Here is a 24916-nt window from a genome sequence, read left to right as displayed (position 1 = left end):
AAAAGTTTCAAGTATACTAACAGAGTACAACAGCTACTAGATGAAGAGTACAAAAATTTCCTGCCAGTTTTCCTTCTGTGGTCATCACAAGATTGGCAGAGCCAAAATTTGGAATCAGTGTTGGCTCTTATGGGATGGAAGGAATATCACAGGACAAAATGGTTGCCTAAAACATTGCAGACAGGTAAGGCACCATTTCGTCCTTTATACCTGTTGCTATTTCTCTCAAAATGGGCCACAACCCAAACCATTATTGAATGGGACTTTGGCATCTTTATCAAAGCCTAACTGATATAAGCTGTATGCTGTAATGTAAAGGCATTGGCTGCCTCTTATTTAGTGAGAAAAACTGCCATGTCATAAAGTAACTATTGCAAGTGTACAAAAAAGGATAGAGAGCCAAGGAAATACGTGTTACTACAACAAAAGTGGAAGGAGTTAAATGGTCTGCAAAATCAAGAGCCACCAAGTAGATGTGGTTGCTATGCCAAACACATTCATATATTAGTCACTGCAATCATCTGTTCTCTACACGCATGCACATATTTGAAAGTATGAGCTTGCACAATAATATGCTTCATTAAGCTTTTAACTGTATACCACCAATGAATGTGGAACATATAATTACATTTCTTGTTAAATGAGCATCTAATTAGACTAGAGTTGTTGGCATCTAATGATATATAGAGCCAGATGGCTACAGTATCAAAGCTTGGAAGCTTTGTTTGATACTGCTTAGCTAATAGTTAAACAAATATTGACTTTGCTAGTAGAACCAAAAATTAGAATAGGTGAAATAGTGGAAAAAAATGCACCTGAAACACTTTCTTCAGGCTTTCATACAATAAAGTAATATTAAACATGATGTTAATGTAATATCTTAGATTAGAGCAATCTGAACAAGAAGATCAGCACTGAGGACTGTCCTGAAATATCTAGTCATTTATTTTTCTATCGTCTCAACATTTTTATAGTTCTTTATTTTCCAGTGCAAATGGTGCAAGTTCTCAACACTCCCCATATTAATTTATTCTTCACCATATACACACCCATCATGATGTTTTCTAGGAAATGAGCGCAGATGACTTTGTAATTTGACTGAATATATTCCTGTTAAGTATTTACATGGATATAAAATCACAATTTAAAAAAGACACCCAAAGATGACAAGTCTTTCTTTATATATAGTCATAACCACAGAATTTCTCTTTTATATTGACAAATAATGAATCAGCTGTGGTTATGACAGAACAGCAGTATTTATTATTTATTTCTATCATATTTTCTTGCCCTGCTTGCTAATTGCCAGCACTGAAAACACTTGTGACCCTTTCAAACAAACAAACAAAGCGGGGAGGGCAGAGTATTGGGATGCATATCTCTAAGTCTATCAGGTCCTCTTTATAGTTGGCATAATTTGCGCACCTTCCTAAAGTGCCATTTAGAGACGGGAAGAGATTTTCACTTATGGGAGACCACCCGCTTTCTATCAACAAAATCTCTCTATCTTCTCATTCCTATGTCTGTTCTGTTTCGGCTGATCATTTGCAGGGATTCTGAGCAACCCGAAAACGAGCTCCCTGCTTGGAAAATGGATCGAATTAAACCCAATTTCACATCCCCCACTTTCTTCTCAGGTGTTACGTAAGTTATGTGAATCACGACAACCACCCGCTCTTCCGCCTTCTTTTTCTTCGCGTTTCTACAACCGCCGGGATTTTCATGCCAACGGGGATGGGGGGAGGGTGTTAAAGTATCGCTTCCAAAGCCCTGTCCTCAAACTTCTCCCTCCGTCCCAAGCGCTGTTCCCAGCCGAAGTGCCACCTTTCCTCCTTCGTAGCCCCTCGGCTCCACGCTGGAACCCTCACCGCCCCGAGCGCATCCTCACCGCCCCGAGCGCATCCCCCCAGTGCCAGAGAAGGCAGCGAGCCGGGAGCCCCCGCGCCGCCCTTTTCTCCTTTCCCAGGCTCACCTTCCCGCTCTCCTCTACACCCAACAGGTGGCTTTGCAGGATGACCATGGGCGAGGCGCAGGTGGAGTGGATGAAGGTCCCTTTGAAAATGTGCGCGAGCGGAGCGGCCCGCGGGGGGTCCATGGCGCGCGCCTCTTGGCGGGACGGGAGCAGGCGGCCGACGGGGGGTGTAAAAAGGCGGGGAAAGGAGAACGGTGGAGCCCGCCGTTGAGAACGGAGGCTGCGATTGCGGGAGCTCCCAGCAGTTGGTCCCGGCGTGTCAGGAGCAGCGCCCACAGCGCTGTCACCATCTCTCCTCCCCTATTTAAGGACTCTCCTCTTTAGGGGTGTGATTACAACCAATTCGGGTTACTCCCTCAGCCCCATCCCGGGGGGGGGGGGTCTTTTGGCCCTCCTGTCGCCTTCTCCTCAGCCCGCCGTGAGGGCAGCCAAAGTGCGACCGGCTGGGAGAAATTGATACAAAACAATCAAGACTCATCCTGGAAAGGAGATGGAAGCGGGCAAGCGCAACCGCCCGCAGCACGTCCTTGCCCAGAAGGTGAAGAGAAGGTTGATGGCCAAAATTAGATTCCAAACAAAATACTCTGATTAGAGTAATAATCCTAGTAATAATCTAATAAAAGTATCCTGACTGGGTAGCTAGCAGGCTATATCTTACTTCTGAGCTGATGAAGTCTAACAAGACACGTTGGCTTGCAAGGCAATTTCTAGAGCAGCGTTTCTGAACCTTGGCAATTTTAAGATTTTTATATCCGAGAATTCCCTAGCCAGCCACACTAGGAATTTTGGGAGTTGGTCCACACCTTAAAGTTGCCAAGATTGGAAAACACTGTTATAGATCAGTTGAAGTCCACACATCTTAAAGTTGGCAAGGTTGAAAAACCCTAACTCTAGCAAATAGTTTTCAAGGGCTGAGAAATCTTTGAAAATCCCTGATTTAATCCACACTTTACTAAAAATATTGTGAGAAGCCCTCAATTGATCAAAACCAAGGTATTAGGTTTAATATTTGTGGACCCATTTAATGATGGCCAGAAGATGTGACTTGGAATTAGAAAGGAATAAATTATGAAAAGATAAATTAGATGAAAGAAAGAATTGAATGATACATAGTTAGTCTAAAATATATTTCAGAAAACAATGTCATCTAGGAAGTTGTACCAGATGTACAGTATACAAACAGGAATTTATAGTTTGGACACGTACTACATTCCAGTCAGTGGTAGTATTAGAACAACTGGTTGGGGTGGGGGATATGCAACATTAAGACTTAATTAATGATTCATCTTTAAAAAGATTCTGTTGGGTAACATGAATATATGTGTGAGAATAATATGAGAGACAGCTATTTTGTCATTTGGACATCCAAATTATTAGTGGTGATGATTAGTGAGCATCAGCTTAGAAAACTTTTGTTTGGATTGTATGATTTAGACATGTTTGTGCCCATATGGGTCAGATCCACACTTTCTGCTTTACCCCACCTCCAATATGAGTACAGTGATGAATGACATCATATTCAGCTGGCTCCCAGCCCATCACCCGTCAATCATAATTTTGACATTCATCTTCGAAAGCACTGAGCCATCTCAAGCCCATCTGAGTAGCTGTTCTTCCATTCCAATCTAATGACATCCCTGATCCAGTGCCCAGTATACCCAGGCCCGCCAATGGCTGGCTGCTGCTCTGTATTTCATTCTACTATATTTTACCTGATTAGTAACTTTATTTCTTTTTCTTCCAACTGACCCATTCTAGTGACCCATTCACTGGGTCCAAGTGAGATGTACTGTATTTGTTATTGCATTTTCCCCACCTTTGTTCCATTTTTAGACTTGCTGATGAGTAACCTTTTGGACAGCATGAATGAAGCATAGTTTTCCTTCTCCCCCATCTTGTGTCCACTGTACTACTATAAAGGTAGTAATATACAGGTACATACACAGGTACTAATTAAGCTACCAATTAAGCTATAACATTGCAATCAATGTAGCTTCTCTGTTTCTGTCAACTGAACTCATCAGTTCTCCATTGCTGCAAAGTTTCTGTGGACCTAGGAAAGAACAGCATATTCCTTTTGAATTAATTTTTGTTGCAACAAACCAATGATGATACAAAACTGTATTACCTCTGGTACATAAGCTGCACTGGGTTCTGGTTTCCTTCTAGATACAAGTAAAGACTTTTAAAGTCCTATATGATAAAAAACCATGGTATCTGTCGGACGTCTTTCCCTAAGGACATCTATCCATCCCTGGAGGGATGGTGGCACAATGGCTAGAATACACTATTGCAGGCAAACTTTGCCCACAGCCTGGAGTTCGATCCTGAGGTTGATTCAGCCTTCCATCCCTCCAAGGTCGGTAAAACGAGGACCCAGATTGTTGGGGAAAATATACTGGCACTGTAAACCACTCAGAGAATGCTGTAAAGCTCTATGAAGCAGTATATGTTTAAATGCTATTGCTATCCTACCAGGTTAGATAGGGTGAGCGTACTCTTAGTCCCTTCCCTTAAGCATTGCTACCTTAGGGAAACCAGGAAACATGCCTTTCCTTTGTCCTGTGGAATCCTCTTTTCCCAGACATTTGGCACACCCCTACCATCCTAGCCTTCTGAAAAGCAGTGAGTTGACTGCATGTCAAAAGCTCGATTTAGCACTGAATTTTTATTTTTAATGTGTTTGGTGTTTAAGCACACACTGCTTTTATTGACTTTATTAGCTTTCAATCTAAGTGCTGGTTTTGACAATTCTTCACTTTTTGGAGTATTGGTTACCTTACTGGTGATACAACACTTCATGAAATAACACATTTCCCTTGATTTTACTAAATGTAATTAGCTGATTGCCTATGTAGGTAGAAGCAGAGCTGATCTTCACTGCTTTTTAAAAAGTTAAGTGGGATTGTTCTACAATTACATAGATTTTAGGGTGTGTCAAATTTTTCAACTTTCCATTTCCAAACATTAGGGGTGCTCAAAAGTTGTGACATGCCTTGGGGATTGTAAAGATATTTTGGTTACTTTAATATAATTTAGATATTCTTGGTAAGTAACTGCATAAATATCATAACTTTTTAACATTTTGTTTGTTTCATAGATATGTACTTTAACTCACTAGAAGTTAAAGTGCAATTTGGAAAAATCTTTACTTTTACATAAAACTACAGAGACACATGTCCATGTGAGTATTTGGTTTAATTTGGGGAAAGAACTAGGACCATGATGGCAAACCTACGGCATGCATGCCACAGGTGGCACGCGGAGCCCTCTCTGCGGGCACGCGAGCCGTTGCCCCAGCTCAGCTCCACCGTATATGCGCACATGCCTCTCGCCGGCCAGCTGATTTTTGGGTCTCTGCTGCACATGTGTGAGGAGCAAGGTGCATGTGGGAGACATGCGTGCCTGCTTAGGGGCAGGGGTTGCGCATGCATGTGCAGGGAAAGGGAGATGCACGGGAGTGCAGCGCTCCCCCACGACCTATTTTGTGCTCTAGGAAGCTTCAGGGAGACCTGCTAGGACCAAACCAGGGTGGGGAGAGCGCAGTGGGGTGAATTGTACACTTTCGGCACCCGACAACAAAAAGGTTAGCCATCAGTGAACTAGGATTTTGAATAAAAAGTGGTGCTCAAGATTTATTGGCCACTTTTCCTAGAATAAAAAACTATCAGGAATATGTTGGATAATCGAAAAAATTATCTAGAATGAAGTCATTTGAGGACGTGGTATGGATTCTTTTTCTTTGTTCAATCATGTCTAATTCTCAGAGACTTTCTGGACAAGTCTTTGCAGATTTCCTGATAAGGTTTTCAGGTTTGCCATTGCCTCTTTCCTAAGGCTGAGAGAAAAAGAGTGGCCCAAGATCACCTACAAGTCTGGAACCTGTAGGACTGGAACTCATAGTCTCTTGGTTTCTAACCTGATGCCTAAACCACTACACCACACTGGCTTCCTCGTGGTGTGGATATAACAGGTTAAAACAGACCTTTCTTTAGTTATTTTTTGAAATATGCTGCTATAACACATATTTACTGAGATATGGTTCTGGGTTTATAATGGGTTGTTAATACTTTAACAAGAACACCATAATCCTAAACAATGGTTTTCATTGTAGGTATTCCTATGCATGTGACAATTTAAATGAAAAGGATATCCTTAGTTTTAATAACTAACGTCTGCGGATTATAGACTGGCTGGCTCCTATGATATTGCATAAGTTCCAAAGAGTGTAGGCTAGCTGGCTCTCTGTCAAATGCATTCTGAGCCCTATTATCTTCTGTAAATATATACCTGAACCTGGTTCAAAGTTTCAGTTTGCCCTGTAATGAGATTGATAAATTAAGAAGGTTGTAAAAGCTGTTATGGCGTGATTTTTATGTGTTATATCTGATGTTTGAAATACTAGTACAGGTTTCCATCATTGATTACATTACCAAGAAGCAGGTTGCCGGTTTGATTATAAGCCCAAGGCCACCAGTAAGGCTTTATCTATGAATAAAAACTTTAAATTGACCAGTGGAGAGGTCTGTTGGCAAAGCAATCTACTCCTGAAAAATTTCAAAATAAATTTGTTTCTCTCTTTTTTCCCCTTTAGAATAAGAATAAGAATACTTTATTGTCATTGTACGTTGTACGTATATAGACAGTATACCCATACTGTCTAAATTCACATAAGGGGCCAGAGACCAGGCCCAACACACATGACAATATCCCCCACACATACCAAAAATTCCCCACCCCTAAACCACCCAAGTATTTACATAGCAGACCAAGTAATGCTGTCCAACTGCTCACTGATGGTGGCCCTTTAGTTCATTGTTGAGTGCAATTATAGCTCTGGGATAAAAACTATTCAGAAGATGTGTGGTCTGAGTTTTAATTGTTGTGGATCTTCTGCTAGAAGGCAACAGTCCAAAAAGATTGTAAGCAGGAAGGGAGGAGACTCTGAGAATGTTGTGCAACTTCCTCAAACAGTGAGATACGAAGATGTCGTCTAGGGCTGGGAGCTGGAGCCCGATGATATCCTGGGCAGTTTTAATGATTCTCTGTAGGGCTTTTTTGTCCGCTGCAGAGTTATTCCCATTCCATGCAAGAATGACATATGTCAAGACACTCTCAATGGTCCTGCAATAGTAGGACAGAAGTAGATGCTGAGATAGATTTATCTTCCTGAGCATTCTCAGGAAGTACAGCCTCTTCTATGCCTTCTTCGCATGTATGTTCGCATTAGCAATAGCAATAGCAATAGCAGTTAGACTGCTTCATAGGGCTTTCAGCCCTCTCTAAGCGGTTCACAGAGTCAGCATATTGCCCCCAACAACAATCCGGGTCCTCATTTAACCCACCTCGGAAGGATGGAAGACTGAGTCAACCCTGAGCCGGTGAAATTTGAACAGCCGAACTGCAGAACTACAGTCAGCTGAAGTAGCCTAAAGCAATTAGAAATGCAGAACCTGCTCATCATGTAATCAATGTCTTCATTTTGACTCTGTTCTTAAGTTCAAGTTCAGAATCACTTAATAGTTACCTTAAAGAAAATAAAAGCATCTTAAGTTTTCTATCTTGCTAAATTCTTTTGTCTTGCATGGTCTTGTCTAGACTCTCAATCTCTTTTGATTTGACAAAAGTCTGATCCAGAATTTAATTTGTTTTCTAGACTGTTTATTGTTCTTCAGCCAGCCAGCCATCCTCCACCTACTCATCCCTTCATTCATTCATTCAATTTATGTAGCCACCTAATTCATATATGTGACTTGGTGGCTTACAAAATTAAAAACACAAAAACAATGCCAATCCCCCCCCCACACAAACATAACCACAAAAACATTAAAACAATAAAACTTTACAAATATAATCAACAAGGACAGTGCAGTCAATTCACTAAGGACATCGTTACTTTATAGGCTTCACCATTACCTGATCACAAAGCCAGAAGGCAAAGCCATTCTTTCTTTGTCTCTTTCAAAAGAGTTTAGACCATGCTTTCAACAAGGTTTAGACCAATATGACCACAGTGGGAATGTAGTTCCACAGGGCAGGTGACACAGCTGAAAAGACTCCCCTCCTGGGGCCCATCAGATGAATTCTTCTTTGGTAGACCAAAATAAATCCGATAGTAAAATAAATTGAAACCTACCACTGGTGTTGATGGTTACTTATAAATTCCTATATGGCATGATTCTTGTCACGATCCATCTAGATGGCCAAACCAAGGAAGCAAAAATGACATGAACTTCCGGAAGGTAGCTTTAATGCTAGTTTAGGATATACAGAAACTTGAAAACTGGAAGAACTAATCCCCACATTTTTATAATATAATAATAGAATGTCTGGCAGTGATATTTATTTGATTTCATGCTTTTATTGAAATGTTAACCTAACTCTTAACTGCTGAAAACGCCAACAGTTTCTTTGACTGCAGTGCAGTGCATTGCAGTTTGTGTGTGTGTGTGTGGTGTGTGTGTGTGGTGTGTGTGTGTGTGTGTGTTTGTGTGTGTGTGTGTGTGTGTGTGAGAGAGAGAGAGAGAGAGAGAGAGAGAGAGAGAGATATGATGCTACATAGATAGTCAGATAAACATCTTCATCCTGATTCCTCTCTTAAAGAAAGATTCCTTTGTTGTGGTCATAAGTCAATGACTACCTGTAGTTTTATAAGTAACTCAAGAAAGGTGGTAAAGATATCTAATACTCCTTCCTCCTCCCATTTTTCCCACAACCAGCCTGTGAGATGAGTTGGGCAAGACAGAATGACTATGTTAAAGTTACCCAGTCAGCTTTCATGCCTAAGGCGGGAATAGAACTCCTTGTTTCTAGCTTGGTGCCTTAACTACTGAACCAGCATTTCAATTTTAGCACCTTAAGGTATCTGGACTTCAATTTTCAGTATTCTCCAATCACCAAGCTGGCTGAGGAATTCTGGGAGTTGAAATCTACAAATCTTAAAAAAGGAGCTCTGGTGGTGGAGGCAAACTCTGCCCACAGCCTGGTGTTTGATCCTGAAGGGACTCAAGGTTGATTCAGCCTTCCATCCTCCCAAAGTTGGTAAAATAAGGACCCAGATTACTTACATTGCACAGACGGTGCTGTAAAGTGCTATGGGGTGGTATAAGTCCAAATGCTATTGTTATTAAAATTTCCAAGGTTGAGAAGCAGTGCATTAGAAAGTGGATTATTTTCTCATCAGACACCGGGCTCATATTACCATATATGGTGGATTTGCATAAAAGGTAAAAGATACTGGACTAAAATCCACACGTGGTTGAAGAAAATAATACAAAAACACATAGACCTTAAACCAGAGATTTTTTTATTGGGAATTATACCAGAAACATATAACAAAGATTTGAAATATTTGATTGTAAATATTTTAACAGCAGCTAGAATTGTATTTGCAAAAAATTGGAAAAATGAGAAAATACCAACGCAGGAGGAAGTTATTCAAAAAATAATGGAATGTGCTGAAATGAGTAAATTGACATTTGAAATTAGAGAACAAGAAGATGTACAATTTTATAAGGTATGGGATTTGTTTTCTCAATGGCTAGATAAAAAAAACATGGAAATGAAAAATGTTGGAGAAGCTTTTCATATTGTAAGAATAATAGAATAAGGTATGTGATACTATAAAAACATATTATTATTAAATAGACTAACAATGATGTAATGGAATATTGGTATATACATGAATCGAATATCTAGAACATTTTGTTTAAAATGAAGGAATAACAATTATAGTAGAACATATGATGTACAATGATAAAAATGTATCTATGTATACTCGATGGATAATCTGTGATTCTATATACAACTGAAAGTAGTGATGCAAAAATATAAAATGTTGGAGAATTCTTTCATATTGCAAAAATAATATAATGAGATAGGTGATTCTATAAAGACATATTATTATTAAATAGACAAATAAGGATGCAATGGAATATTGGTATATATGTGCATCTAGTTTCTAGAATATTTGTTTAAAATGAAGGAATATCAATTATAACTGAACAATATGATGTACAATGATAATAATGCATCTATGTATGCTTGATGGATAATCTGTGACCTTATATACAATTGAAAGTGGTGATGCACAAATGCTTGCAACCTAATGACATGCTATATGTAACTGATGAGGGTTTTATGTTTCATGTTTTGTGTGTCTTTGTTTAAAAATAAAAAAAAATCAATAAAAAAGAAAGTGGATTATTTTCATAGTAATATGATGAATATACTATGAACTATATTCATTAATAACTGTCTCTATTTTCCATCAAGTTTAAAAAGTTTATTCCCACCTCAGTGTACATAAACACTTCCAAACTCAATCAGATTCCTAAAGAAAACAGAATGCATTCCCTTCAACTAGTACTTCAATTTTCATATTTCTATCATCAAAGTTACTGCCATAGGGAGTATTATGCAAATTGAAATCTAAAGAGAAACAGCATGGGGTTTATGAAAATTCAACTCTAAAACATCTGGAGGGATGCTTTAAATTCAACTCTAAAGTATTTACCCATTAAAACAGGTAGTGCTTGACTTATGACCACAATTGAGCCCAAAAGTGAAACATTTGCTAAGTGAGATTTGCCCCATTTTACAACCTTTCTTGCCATGGTTATTAAATAAATCACTGCAGTTAGTAAGCTGGCTATTAAGTGAATCTGGCTTCCCCACTGACTTTGTTTGTCAGAAGGTTGCAAAAGGGTGATCACATGACCTTGGGATACAGCAACAGTCACAAGTGTGAACCAGTTGCCAAGCATCTGAATTTTGATCACATGACCATGGGAACACTGCAAAGGTCGTAACTGTGAAAAAGGGTCATAAGTCACTTTTTCAGTGCCTTTGTAACTTTGAACAGTCGCTAAATGAACTGTTGTAAGTCGAGAACTACCTGTATTTGGTCTGACCTAGGCTTCACAAAATCACAAAGCAGACTCCTAGTCCCGACAAAACCCCTTTTTATTAAGCTAATGTGAATTCCTCTCCTTAACATCCAGCAAAGTCCTGGCAAAGAGTTTTTTAAGGGAGAATTTACAACGAAAGACCTTATCAGGCTTGGAGATCTGCTAGGCCGATATCTTCACAATGCTGTACATGAAAATAATTGGCAATGAGTCCCTGAGAGTCACGAACAAATCTTCACACTAATGAAAGAAAAAAATTGTCTCCTGCAAACTCTACTCCCCTTTCACTTCTCTTTATTCCTTCTGGGAGGGGCCATTCACCATCCACCTGTGCCTTTACTCCCGAGTTGGCCTTTGTTCCTTAACTGTTCCCTTCTCCTGGCAGCTCTGCGCCTGCGCACATCAGGAACAGGCCAGTAGTGGGTTCTGGCAAAGACTACTGCCGGTTTGCTCAGGGGTGCGCCGCAGGTGCACCACAGCACACGCTCCACAGGCATGCATACTTGATGCACACTATGCACATATGTGCAGTACAACTAAAATTGCTCTGCGCATGCACAAAAGCAAAAAACAAGATGGCGACACCTATGGCAGCACCTATGGCAGCACCTATGGCGGCACCTATGGCGCCACCAGGAGAACCAGTTCAGGAGCGTGACAGGCCTGGGTTGCTGCTGGTTCCAGAAACTCAGGCCGCCAAACTACTACTGGTTCAGCCGAACCAGTAGGAACCCACCACTGAAACAGGCTCCAGCTGTTCTTCTGCCCCACTGATCTCCAACTCTGAAGGCAGCTGATAACTGTCGGACGGCCCTGGCCCCGTCTCTGCCTCCAACGCAGAGCACTCATCAGCACCTTCCCCAGACTCCAGGACTGGCCTATGTTCTTCCCCAATCTCCTCACTGTCTGAGTCTGCCACTAGTCCTGCTGGCGGGCCACAACAATATTGAGGATGTTTATCTAGAGCATTGACGGCGAATCTTTTCAGCACTAAGTGCCAAAAGCAGAATGTGTTTGTGTGTGGGTGTGCACACACATGCCCACAGAGAGGGCTCTGCATGCCACCTCTGGCACGTGTGCCATAGGTTTGCCATCTAGAGTGTATTTTTCTTACACACTATGAGCTAATATATTTTATATTCAGAAACTTAAACAATGAAAAATTCTCCTCACAAAGAAGGAAAATGAATGACACCTAATTCTTCACTTACTGCTCTCTTGCCAGAATAGGCTGAGAACTATTTTGGAAGGCATATATAGTTAACCGTTCAGTCTGTCAACCCTTCACTCATCTCAATGCATCCTTTTCTTCTAAAGTATATTTTTCCATCTTACATGGCCTCAAGATCTTCTCTCCATTTCAGAAAGTGCACTTCGATTTGTTGCAGCCAGCACCAGTTGGCAACCTTCACTGAGGCAAGGAAAGTTCTTCAATAGGTACCATGAGTTATTTGGGATCTCATGTGATGAAACGATACATTGTTGGACTTTTAAAAGGAGGGAAACATAGCTCAGGTAAGAAAAAATAGTATGTTTTTTTAAAGCCAGTTCAGACCATCAACTTTTTATTAACAAGGCAATGGCTCTAAATAAGGCATTATTACAACATTCCTGATAAAGCTCTCAAAGTCATTAGAGACCAGCAGGTAATTTGGAAGGAATATTTATTTTAAAGCTCATTGTGTCTGTAAGTATACATATTTTGATGCTTTGATTTTCTATACATAAATTCAATTAAATTCATTTTAACTTTTTGTAAGTAGAGTATATGCATACTGGTCCAGCCGCACCTATCTATATACTACTAAAACTCTTGTGTCTATTTGTTTGTAATCTTCAGTTTGGGAGAAATTGGAAGGCAGAGGGCATCAGTTATTAAACCAAGGTACTTAAAATGGGCTGACTTACAGAATGCCAGGACTCATGACTTCCATGGTAATAAAATTTGGACATTTTATTTCCATGCTTCAGTGCCCCTGCTGTGGTGCCATGGTGAGTTCTGGTCAATGTGGTCCTCACTTCCAAGGCTCCCTGACACTTTCCTACAAGGAAACCCAGTGGTAAAACCAATAGGAAGTTGCTGTCACTCTCATCGATTTTTTTTCACTGTCCATTTAGGTAAGGAAGTATGAACAATGACCCAGTGGTTAATGGTTTGTCTAGTATTCTGATGAAATTAATCTTACATTTAATTGTCCTGTTTGTTTAGAGTGTCTTGATCTGTATATTGGAGGCATCTGTTCATATGTGTAAACAGATGTCTCCAGCAAACTGTAGAAACAGCAGTAAAAGTCGCTAATTCTGTTTCTATGGGAGCAGAGGATTTATTTTATATAGATTTTTTTTCTCTGAGTAATTGCAGTATGAAAAGGAGAGGTGTGGCGCCTGAGAAAATACTTTAATTTAATGAGTGTTGGTATCGATCACAATGTTGACTTGCTATTTAATCTAGGTAAAAATAAGATTATATGTAGAAAATTGTGTTACTTTGAATGAATAGAATAATTTATTTAAATGGATTTTAGGTACTATTCTATTCAACAAACATTTCCACACATATATACATACTTTATAACTTGAAACTATTTTATTTTATGCTATTACTGAATTAGTCTTAATATACACCAGAAAATTGCACATTTTTAGAAATATTGTTATAGTTATGTTGCAAATCATTCCACTGTCCTTGCGTTTTTTCTATTTTTACAGGCACTTAAAAAGGAATACATTTTCCAAAATACTGGCACTTGGGATTTATCTTTCTCTTTCTCTTTAATGAATACTGATATTCACTATTTGAGTTTGAATGGGCCATATCCCTCCTTTCTGAATGCAGTGGTCCTCAATGGAGTGACCTTTTCAATGGCCTGTACCACTGACTGTCCAGAAAACAATCGTACTTGCCAAAATTTATTTCTGGCAGAATGTGACAAATAAAGTATTTGCCATATCTTTTCTGGCAAGTCTTTTCTCATGTTTCTTTATAAAACTGAATTCTTCCCTTCTGCACTGTGTGATAACTTAAAAGTTAGCCATTTAAAAGAAGAGTGTTTACCAATATTAACTCTCATATGCTTTGCTTAATTTAAATATATTTCAGTATGAAAGAAGAAATCAATTAATTAGCTCAGCTGAAGATCTGATGCCTGTTAACAGAATGAAGACCAGTTTGGACCATGTTCGGTCAACACTGTATATAGAAGTATTGCTGTATAGTCACTATGGTTACATACTCTGCAAACTCAATGTAGAGCTTCTGGAATAAAACTGGGATGCCCACACAAGTTGCTTCACAGATTTTTGTCTTAGATTTCTTTACTAGATTTATTTTAGACATCACAAATACACCAAGAAAAAAGTTGAAAATGATGGAATAGTGGGATAGTGAGCATGAAAACCCATTTTTGGTACATATGAATATTCAGTATGTTTAAAAGGGATCAGTGGAAATAGTTTTATACCATATCATTGAATCACTTGTAGCAACTAGGCACTGCCATCCCTCCTGACATATGTTTTGTTGCATTTTTAACACACACATATATCACAACCTTGTTCCAAGATGCTGAGAGTTACAAATTAAGTAACAGGACGTTAGAGGTCTTCTAGTCCAACCCCCTGCTTAAGTGGGATACCTACACTATTTCAGACTCTCCCTTCTCAGAAAAGTTCATCCCAGTTTGTTTGTCTATTCAGTTAAGACCATGAATTCAGTACTCAGACTCCAAATAGTCCATTTATATGAGTCTGCAGAACCTAATCAATCATTTAGCAATGCTTTCAAGCTGAAAGCTCCCCGCCACCATTAAATACAGATTATATATCTATTTTACAGGAAAAAGAAGTCTCAAATTACAAATAGTGTACTGGTTGCAAAGTAGGTTCCAAGCATTCTGTTATTGGAAACAGATAAAGGTAAGATAAGCATGCATATTAGAAAAATATTACATTAAACACTCTTTAATTATTCTGTGTTTTGTGCTAAACTGTACAGCTGTAGCAAGCGGACAAATTTATTTATATACAATATGCAATATATCTTCAAACAAGCTTGTGAGCAGAGATAGGCTGAGACTCAGTGATCTGCTCAAGCTCACCCAGGAATTTTCCTATATGAAGAATACCCTGAATATTAGCAGTATCTGACATGCTAACCAATATGTCAGAATTTTACCAGAATTAGCATTGTTAGGTTCTGGTAGTCTTGAATTAAAAACTTTTTAACCCATATACTTAATCCAGCTTTGGTAAGTTGATCCATCTCACCCACCAAGCGTCATGTGAAATCTCTTGATCCTATTTTTAACTTCTTTTGCAGAAGAAAAATGAGGAATCAGTAAAGTGATGAATAGCACAAAGTCACCCACACCAGCTTCTAAAGCTAAGGGCAGAGAAGAACCTGGTACTTCCCGCTCCTAGTCCATTCCTTTTACTACCCACAGCACATTGGCTCTTGAGCTCAGAGAGACTGACTGACTCGAAATCCCTCATGGCTGATGGGGATCTCAAGCCAGAGGCCCAGTCTGACCAGGAGTCTGCAACCTTAAACACTCAAAGAGCCATTTGGACCCATTTCCTAAAGAACAGAAAACACTGGGAGCCACAAATATTGGGTGGGTGTGGCCCAGTGGTGGGATTCAAATAATTCAACAACCAGTTCTCTGCTCTAATAACCAGCTGGGTAGGCAGAGCTCGGTGTTCATGTGACAGAGTGGGCGTGGCCAACTCGTCACTCACATTGATGGGCTCTTCGCCTTAGCTGTTACAATGTAATAAGGGTTAACCGGAAAGGCAGTTTCTGTAAGGAGGGCAATAAAGATTAGGCTAGAAACAACACCAGAATGTTTCCTCCCTGCCTTCCTTACAGGATTAGCCCTGTAAAGTGGAAAAAAACAAAATGAGATTTCTTCCAACAACCAGTTCTCTGAATTGCTTAGAAAGTTAACAATCGGTTCTCCCAAATATGTGCGAACTGGCTGAATCCCACCACTGGCATGGCCAACTTGACATCAGTCATTCCCACTCAGTCACATCAGCCCCCAGCCACACCTACTGAGGTTTTGTGGCTCCCGGTGTTTTCTTTTCTGTAGGAAACAGGTCTCTCTCTCTCTCTCTCTCTCTCTCTCTCTCTCTCTCTCTCTCTCTCTCTCTCCCTCCCTCCCTCCCTCCCTCCCTCCCTCCCTCTCCCCCCCTCTCATGTGTGTTTCCTCCTGAACTATTTCCAAAAAAAGGTGAGGTTTTTTTTTGTTGTTGTTGTTGTTTTGCTGATGTTGTTCTTTCATCTTCTTTGGGTACTTTTTACCATATAATTTAAATCAAGAGCCATTTTAGGTTCCCAGATAAATGAAGCACTTTTGTCCCCCTGCTGTCGCTCTCTATCGGCTGAATCCACCATTGGCTGGCCCCGCCCCTCACCCTCCCCTCCCAGTCACTCCTTGCCTGGCCTGAGAAGCTAAGGGCGACGACGGGGAATGGAGACTCACTCCATATTCCAGAGTGGGAGCGAAGCACCCCTGTACTTGCCTCTTCTCGTGAACACTTCTTCTGGTCCTTGTTGATGCTGCGCACATGTCGGTCACTTGGGAGACATGTGACTTGTTCTCTGCCCCAAGACACTGGCCCAGCCTCTCTGCAGCCAATGCCGCTGTTGTTCCCGCCTCCATGGCCTGCCTGCTGCTCTTGCAGCGCCTTACACAGCACAATTAAATTTAGTGTGCTTCACAATGGGGGAGATGGCATATCCTTCTCTTCCTGGAGCCCATTATGACCTGGAGTATTGGTGCAGCTGGGCCAGGCTGAGGCCCCGGGCGGAGAGCAAGTCGTGCATCTCCCCGAGTGACCAAGGTGCAAGAAGCACCCACGAGATGAGACAAATGCAAGAGCGCTTTGCTCCCGTTGTGGAATATGGATTGAGTCTCCATCCCTCGCCATCGCCCTTACCTTCTCAGGCCAGGCAAGGAATGACTGGGAGGGGAGGGCGAAGGGCAGGGACAGCCAGTGGTAGGTTTAGCCAACAGGGAGCCACAGCAGGGGACAAAAGAGTTGCATAAGGCTCTGGAGCAATGTTCCCTCTAATTTTTTTTCAGTGTGAGCGGAAAAGTACAGTGTTTGAGCTGCACAGTTTCATGCCTGAGCACCTAAGAGAGCAACAGTTTGAACTGCTGTCACGTCTGCTGGACATTTGCGCAACATTCCAAGCGCCAAGCGCCGATTGCAAGCGAGGTTTCAGCCTGATGAATGCCAAGCATGAAAAGTGCCACTCAAACACTATACTTTTCCGCTCACCCTGAAAAAAAAGGCTCTCTGCTCAGCTTTTAGATTGTTAGACTGGCTAGAGAGAGACATGGCACCAACAGCCTGGGTCCTGGCATTTTGCAGGCAACCTGTCCTCTCACATTCCTTTGGAATGCAACCCATCACATTTGAATTAGATTTTGCCAATTATCCTATTAAAAGATAATCCTATTATTCTAAAATATGACTAACTCAATATTAAAAACTGTAGATATTTAATGCTGATAAATAATAGCAGTAATTGTTATTTAGTATGATTAAAATCAGTATTGATATATCAATATAATATCTATCAAAATTGACAATAAACACTAAAATAACAATACAAATATATAATGTGGAATATAAATGTAATAAATATAATATATAAATGCAACATAAATGTAATAAAATAATTTATCATGAAACTCTCCCCCTTTAAAGTAGTAAGATCAATTAAATAGTCTAGCAAGTTTGGACAATATGCTATATGTTATGTTACTTAAGAATATATATACCTCAGAATAAGATACAACATCCACATCATTTCCAACTGAGTCAATAAAATCATATGCCATGCCAAAACTATTTTAAATAAAGATATGAAATTAATCAAGTATTGCATTTATTTTTCAAAATGAATGTACATTTTTTTTATTTAAGTTTTGTACCCTATCTTTTCTAACTAACGTTAACTTTAAAAAGATGTTACATCAGACTACAATACAAGTAATTAAATGAAGACTAAAATAAGTGTTTTGGCATATTGAGCTTTTTATATTTCTTTCTTATATTGCTTCCTTAGTTGAGAACTTGCTCCTCAGCTTACTTACGCATTAACTGTTTGTTGCTTTTATGGTTTATTCATTCACTGCTCCATCTTCAGTTTTTTTCACAGGGGGCAGGGCTTCCTTCCTCCCTCCCTCCCTCCCTCCCTCCCTCCCTTCCTTCCTTCCTTCCTTCCTTCCTTCCCTCCCTCCCTCCACTCCTTTGGCCACCAATTTTGATCCAATTCTCTCTCTCTCTCTCTCTCTCTCACACACACACACACACACACACACACACACACACACACACGTTCTTTGGGGGCGGTTGAATTACTCCGCCTCACTGCGCAAAGTCGGCTCAGCATGTGTTCAGCCCCCGCTTACGCCGAATCAAATCCGTGGCCGGCGGGACCAGGGGGTTGCATTTCAAAGCCGCCAGTCCTCTTGCTTCTTCTTCACTGGCAAAGCTCTTGCTGGCGCCCCCGCCCATAGCAGCGGTGGTGGTGCCTCCCCCTCCGCTCGGAGCACCTCAGCTGGGCTCTGGGTTACCCCTCCGCCGCTTTCCTACTAGCTCCCACGGCCTCAAAAGCACGGCAGAGGAGGAAGGGGGAGGGATAACGCGGGGGCCAGCTCAGGTGCTCCCCGTGGAGGGAGAGGCACCACTGCCACGGGCGGCTCATCAAAACAAGTCTGGGGAGGTCCTTTGCGGGCGGCCAGTTCTAGCCGCCTGCAAAGGACTTCCCCACGTTTGCTTTGGTAGAAATCTCTGCGCGGCAGTTAGAAACTGCTGCGCGGGGGTTTCTTTCCACGTGCGCGGCCGCACAGCCGAGCACCTTAGAGGGAACAGTGCTCTGAAGCCACAGGTTGCTGACATCCAGACAAACGTATGCAAAGTAAAAGCATGATTAGGTAATCTTATTTTCCTAGGACAGCAGGAAATTCTAACCGAAGCAATGGAAACTAGACTTGTGGTTATAAAGTGCAAAAATTAACCAGGGGGCTATGCTATAAAAAGGAATAAATAAATAAGGGTTAGGGGCGCTTAAAGCATGGAGGTGGGAGATGTAAACAGGAGCAGAGATTCATGTGGGGTTGTTGGGCATTTTGTATAGGCTGCAAACCTTGTGGTACTCAGCCAATTGGGAGACAAGGGAGGAATCATGCAGACAAGGATGAGTCATCAAAAGCTGATCTTTTCAATGCTTGGGTGTGCCTGCTTGTCGGTCACCTTCTCTTGCTAGGATGTATTTTACAATAAATTTGCTGTTTCACTTTGTGACTCTGTCAAATTTCTGAATGGTGAGGGTGTTTCTCACAGTTTATGCTAATTAGTATATTGATAACAAACTGAAATAAAGCTGTACACTACTAGAAACGTTTTGATTAAAATAGAAATTGTTGACTTTGTAAATGTGAAGTTTGTGAAAAGAAGCTTCTAGGCCTCATAGAAACTTTGTAAATGTGAAGTTTGTGAAAAAAAAAGCTTCTAGGCCTTATAGAAGCACAGGCAGTTTTACAATTTCAAAATTCATAATTTCATCACATCAAACAGAAGTAGATACAAGCAGAACTCCATTTTTGGGATAATTGCTGCCAGTAAAGACATGTTCTAGATTTAGAATTTCCTGCTAAATTGACTATTGTGACATCTGGCACTGAAATAAGGCTTTAAAATGATTTTATGAAACTAATCATATATACACAGACATATAGATATTGCTAAATAAGTAGTGTTTGTGACACCATGTTGATGATTGCTCAAGTAGTACTTGGGTGTGAGCATTTTTATGTGATTCTGGTCTATAGGACAAACTGAGACTCTTGTAGGAGTACTGTCCTCCTTAATACCCAGCAATGGGCCTATCTCAGCTCTTGGATCTCATGATGACACTGGTGATGGAGCTCAGGATTTCATGGCCAATATGATAGCCACAGGCTTGTCCCAGGTTATATCACTTCTGTTGTGGCCTATTGGCCACTGGCACCTCCAGCAGCTGAATCAGAGGAAGAGGCATGGGAGTAAGGGTCAGCATCAAGGCAACCTGAGAGCTCCGAGGGGAAAGAGGGAATGGAGCTGGCAGAGAGGAAGACAGAGGTGGAGCCTGGGCCATCCGTCAGCCTTCAGATGGAGAGTGAACAGCTCTCAGGTCTGGAGAGCCTCAGGTCTTGAGCCCTCAGATCCTGAAGGTGATGAGGAAGAGGAGGAACAGCTGGGTCCAGTGCAGTGGTGGGTTCCGGATCCTGTTCCAACCGGTATGGTTGGAATGGGCCCGGCGGCATCCACATCAGTGGTGGGTTTCAAATTTTTTTAAAACCTATTCTATAGGTGTGGCCTGTTTTGTGGGAGTGGCTTGGCAGTCATGTGACCGGGTGAGAGTGGCCAACTTGATGTCACTCACCAGGAGATGTCATGGATTGGGTAAAATGTGGTGAAGCTCACTTAACAACGCTCCTGCTTAGCAACCAAAATTTTGGGCTCAATTATAGTCATAAGTCAAGGACTATCTCTACCTTCCTCTGCATGGCAGTCTTGTCCTAGTAAACTATTTCTCCTTTCTGGCAATTTTCCTCTCTGTTAGAGGCACCAAAATAACCCATACAATGTAAGGTTTCCTGCTGCAGTAAGGGGTTGGACTAGATGACCTCCTAGTAGTCTTCTAGCCCTAAATTGCTGTGCTGTTTTTCTTTCGCTCTACTAACAAAGAAACCTGCCTGAGGCTCATTCTATATGCCTGCCAGATAGAGATAATGAGATAATGACCCTCGACAAAGTTTGGCTCCCTTCACAAGCAGGGAATCATCCAAACCCTTTTAGAAACACAATGCTCATATTGCACAAACCCTAAAACTTCAAAAACATAAAACCATATAACATATAACCATATAACCAATTTGTTCTTTCCTGCACCTTTTCAATTTAAAGTTAAGACTTGTGGACTTCAATTCTCAGAATTCCACAGCCAGGCATGCTCAGTTCCAATTTAAAGCAACAGCAATTGTTTTTCTCCTTTGCAAAATAAGTTTCCTTCTTTGTTTTTCTTCTCCCTTCTTCTACCAAACCGGTTAGAACTGGCACCCATCCCTGATCCACATGGATGTATACGGTGTGCGCATGCATCTTAGCGCCTCCGCGAGCCTCTGTGACACTCCAGCTGCTGAGCGTCGCATCACACAGGCGCTATACGCAACATGTGCGTGCGTGGAAATACTAAAGACTTAAAAGACTGGTAAGGAGCTCAGGCGGGCGGGCCCTCTGGAGCACCGTACCGGAAGGGTATCCAGTGCTCCGGGCAGGCTCCGGTACACCAGTACTGGGGCGTACCGCCTGCAACCCACCACTGGTCCAGTGCCTGATGCATGGATGAGCAGAAGGCAGAGGAAATCCATGGGCCAATCCTTGGAAAGGAAGAGCCACCGCTGCTAGCAAAGCCCCACCCTAGCTCTGGGAATAAAGGGCAGGGGGCAGAGATGAATAGATGTGGCAGACAACGAATCACTTCCAGCCAGACTTGTAAGCCTGCGTTGAGAGAGAAACTTTTTGCTGGGGCTGCTAATTAGGCATCCTAATTGAGTTAATTTCAGAGGGCTTGTCGTGTTTGGGTAGCTGGGTCAGAACATTTTCCATCCCATGTTTGACCTTGGTATTTTCTTTGGTGTAAACAGCATGTGATCTGAAAAGCCAGGACATTGTCCTCCGTCCTTTGCTGCATTCAGGTCTCTTTAAGGCCAAGCGGAATATCACTGTCGCCCACAATCTGTACAGGGGTGGGTGACTTATTTGAATGATCCACTTCAGGTGCATCTTGGCTCCAGATGGTGCTACAGGAGTTTTCCACAGCATGGTGAGCAGTTCAACAACACATCTAGTTATCCTCTGTGAATTTGTAGTTACATAGGGCAATGGTCGAAATTGCTCACCAATCCTGGGCTGTTGATAAATTCTGAGAAATGATGCAAGTAAAAAGAAGGCCAAAGTTATAGTAGTCAAAGACCAAAAGTAGAAATGCATGATCACAAATAGCTGCCCATGTATGAGCCTATGTGATAATAAGACCAATGAATCATATTGTTGTGCCTGCTGACTTATGTCCAACAATCTGCTTGGGATAACCTGCTCCCCACTGAAAATTAACAGATGGGACAATGTTCCAACCGGCTGTTGTGTTATGTTTATGAATTTCTTTGTTCATATTTATTTGGAGTTAGATGCTATTTGGAGATGATCTAATGTGATAATGATGGCAGTGCCTTTGCACTGTTATCTGGGATTTGTTTGACCCTGTGGAAACCAGCACAGATATAAGATTCTGTGTAGGTTAACTCTATCACCTGTGAGCCAAGTCCATGCTCCTCTTGATTCATTTGGCCCGGAAAGGTTGAGAGACTAGAATGAAAAATAGTAAATCCTTCCAAATCCAGTCAGAGCAGAAGCAGCTTCTTGGATGAGAAGCGAAATGTCTTCAAAGAAAAACAAGAAAGTCCAGTGGCCCCTAGAAAAAGCACCTTTGGGACAGGTTCATGGGTTCCTTATCTGATCTATTGTCCATAAAAGGCAAAATATTAATTGTGTGCATCACTCAGAAACTGAAGCATATTGATTAGAACCAGTTCCTTCATAAAATGATTTTTCTTTTCTTCTCTGGAATGATAAGAAAGTAAACCTCAGAACCACTCTCAATCCTGTCACCTGAAACAGAGCTGGTTGGATGGCATCCACAGATACAATAACAAGAGACAATAACAAGAGACATTTTGCCCAGGGGTGGGATTGAAAGATTTTAGCAGTTGCTGGATGGGCATGGCCATGGTGGATGTGGCCTACTCGGCCTCCTGCACCACAGCAGGGGGGATGTTTTCTCCCCAGGCTCCGAAGTCTTTCCTTGAGCCTCCAGAAAGGCAAAAACGGCCTCCCACGGGCTCCAGAGGCCCTCCAGAGACCGGAAACAGGCCCATTTTTGGACTTCCAAAACTTCCAGGAGGCCCATTTTTTTGCCCTCCCAGAACCTCTGCACTTACCTGGCATCCAAAACAGAGCACCTGGAGACTCCTGGAAGGTGTGGGGTGGGGTGAGAGGAGCGAGCCAGTCCTTTCAACTACTGATTCAGTGAATCAGATGTAAAATTAACATCTGGTTAATGATAGGTTTCTAAATTCAATTCAAAATTCTAATTGTGACCTGTACATTTTTACTAAGCAACCTGTGACCTACTCTATTATGCTTTTCTTGAGACATTTTCTTACCTAAGCAGAGAAACAGAATCCCCACAGGTAGCCAAAAAAAGCAGTGTGAGCAGGAGGGACTTCTAGCTTTCTGCCTGATTGCCCACATCTGACCACCTCCTGGAGGGCTGGGGTGAGACCAATATACTGAACTAAGGTAGTGGTGTGGCAGTACAGCAGCACTGAAGCAATAGATTTGCCAAATTTAGATCCCACGGAGGTCACGGGCCTTCTCTTTTGGATACATTAGCCCATTTCAACTATGGTGGTTCAGAAACTGTTGCCCTGTGATGCATTGCTTTGCCCTGTTAAAGATTACAGACGCAAGAGTTTCAGTAGTACATAGATATGGCTTCATTCCAAAGTTCCTCAGCATATGTAGGTGATATACAAGATGGCCTTGAAGGAAGATCTGTTACCTAGGCAACAAAGAGATAAATGTGAATTAAGCCCATATAAAGATAGAGATAAACAAGAACACTAAAGCAGATGCCTTCTTAATTCACATGAAGGCAAAAAGAGGGGAAACACAACCAGACTTGCAAGATTCTGTTAGTTTTGGCCATTCCAGTAAAAGTAGTTTTAGGCCTACATGATGTCTGTTCCTTAACCTGATCTACCTTGCAAGTCTATGAGTGTGGTTCAGGGGTGGGTTCCCGCCAGTTCTAACCTCTTCTATAGAAGAGGTTCCACAAATTTACCGTGCCATTTAGAACCGGTTCCAGCTCCTTCCCCTCACCCGTTCGCACCATGCTTGCCCTGCCCACTGCTCACTGATTGGCTGGCTCACCAATCACCACGCCCACCTCTAAGAGTCCTATCTAAACCTTAAAGTCTTAAAGCTGTCAAGTTTGAACATCCCTGAGGGGTTTTTTTCTAAAGGGTTAGGGGTGCAAGGGTCTTGTAACTTGACAGCTTTAAGACTTGCACACTTCAGTGCCAGAGTTCCTGAAGCAACATGACTGGAGGAGGAATTATGGGAGTTGAAATCCGCAAGTCTTAAAGGTGGCAAGTTTGAACACCCCTGGGTTGTTTTTTTTCTAAAGGGTTAGGGGTGCAGGGTCTTGTAACTTGACAGCTTTAAGGCTTGCATGCTTCAAGTTTCTGAGCCAACATTTTTGTTGCTAAGCAAGAGCGTTGTTAAGTGAGTTTCACCACATTTTACAAGTTGGCCATACCCACCCAGTCACATGGCTGGCAAGCCACTCCCACCCAGTCACATGGCTGGCAAGCCACTCCCATCCAGTCACATGGCCAACAAGCCACTCCCACAAAGCAGGCCAGACCTACAGAAGAGGTTCTAAAAAAAATTGAAACCCACCACTGGTGTGGTTCCTACTTACCTCTCTAAACAAACCTGCGTCAGATCAGATGATGTGAGACTGAAGATAGTCATTCTCTTTACTGGCCCCCAACTTTGGAACCCTGCCTTTGGAATTATGCTTTGCACTGGCCTGCTGGCATTTCACAAGGCAATAAGAATTATATTATTTAATTGATTGGGTATTTGGTATATGATCTTGATATCAATTGATGAATTTTAAGTTATATAAAGTTTAACGTTATATCTTTATCAACTGCGCAGAATCATACAGTCTAAGGTATAGGTTATTCCTTGACTTACAACCATAACTGAACCTTGTAGTATAGTATAAGTATAAATCTTTATTACGGTCAAAGATCAGCAATACACATTACTTTTTACAATATGTTAAAAAGGAGCTGAGCCTTGAACTTACTTCAGGTATTGAGATGGGAAGGCATATACATTTAAC

The 24916-nt window shown here is 41.5% G+C and overlaps 1 protein-coding gene across 1 annotated transcript in view; it reads right to left on the bottom strand.

The window, feature by feature from the left end:
- The window catches only part of GDA (guanine deaminase), a 57816-nt gene extending 55544 nt beyond the window's left edge, over positions 1-2272 (bottom strand). Inside the window, exon 1 of the mRNA XM_032212838.1 lies at positions 1973-2272. Coding sequence (XP_032068729.1) covers positions 1973-2095 — 123 coding nt within the window. The 5' untranslated portion in view covers positions 2096-2272. The remainder of the gene's footprint in view (positions 1-1972) is intronic.
- Positions 2273-24916: the final 22644 nt, after the last annotated feature.

The sequence above is a fragment of the Thamnophis elegans genome, chromosome 3 (assembly GCF_009769535.1).
Source record: "Thamnophis elegans isolate rThaEle1 chromosome 3, rThaEle1.pri, whole genome shotgun sequence".
Classification (NCBI taxonomy): domain Eukaryota; kingdom Metazoa; phylum Chordata; class Lepidosauria; order Squamata; family Colubridae; genus Thamnophis; species Thamnophis elegans.
Note: the sequence above shows the minus strand (reverse complement) of the source record. Positions and strands in the feature narration are given on the sequence as shown.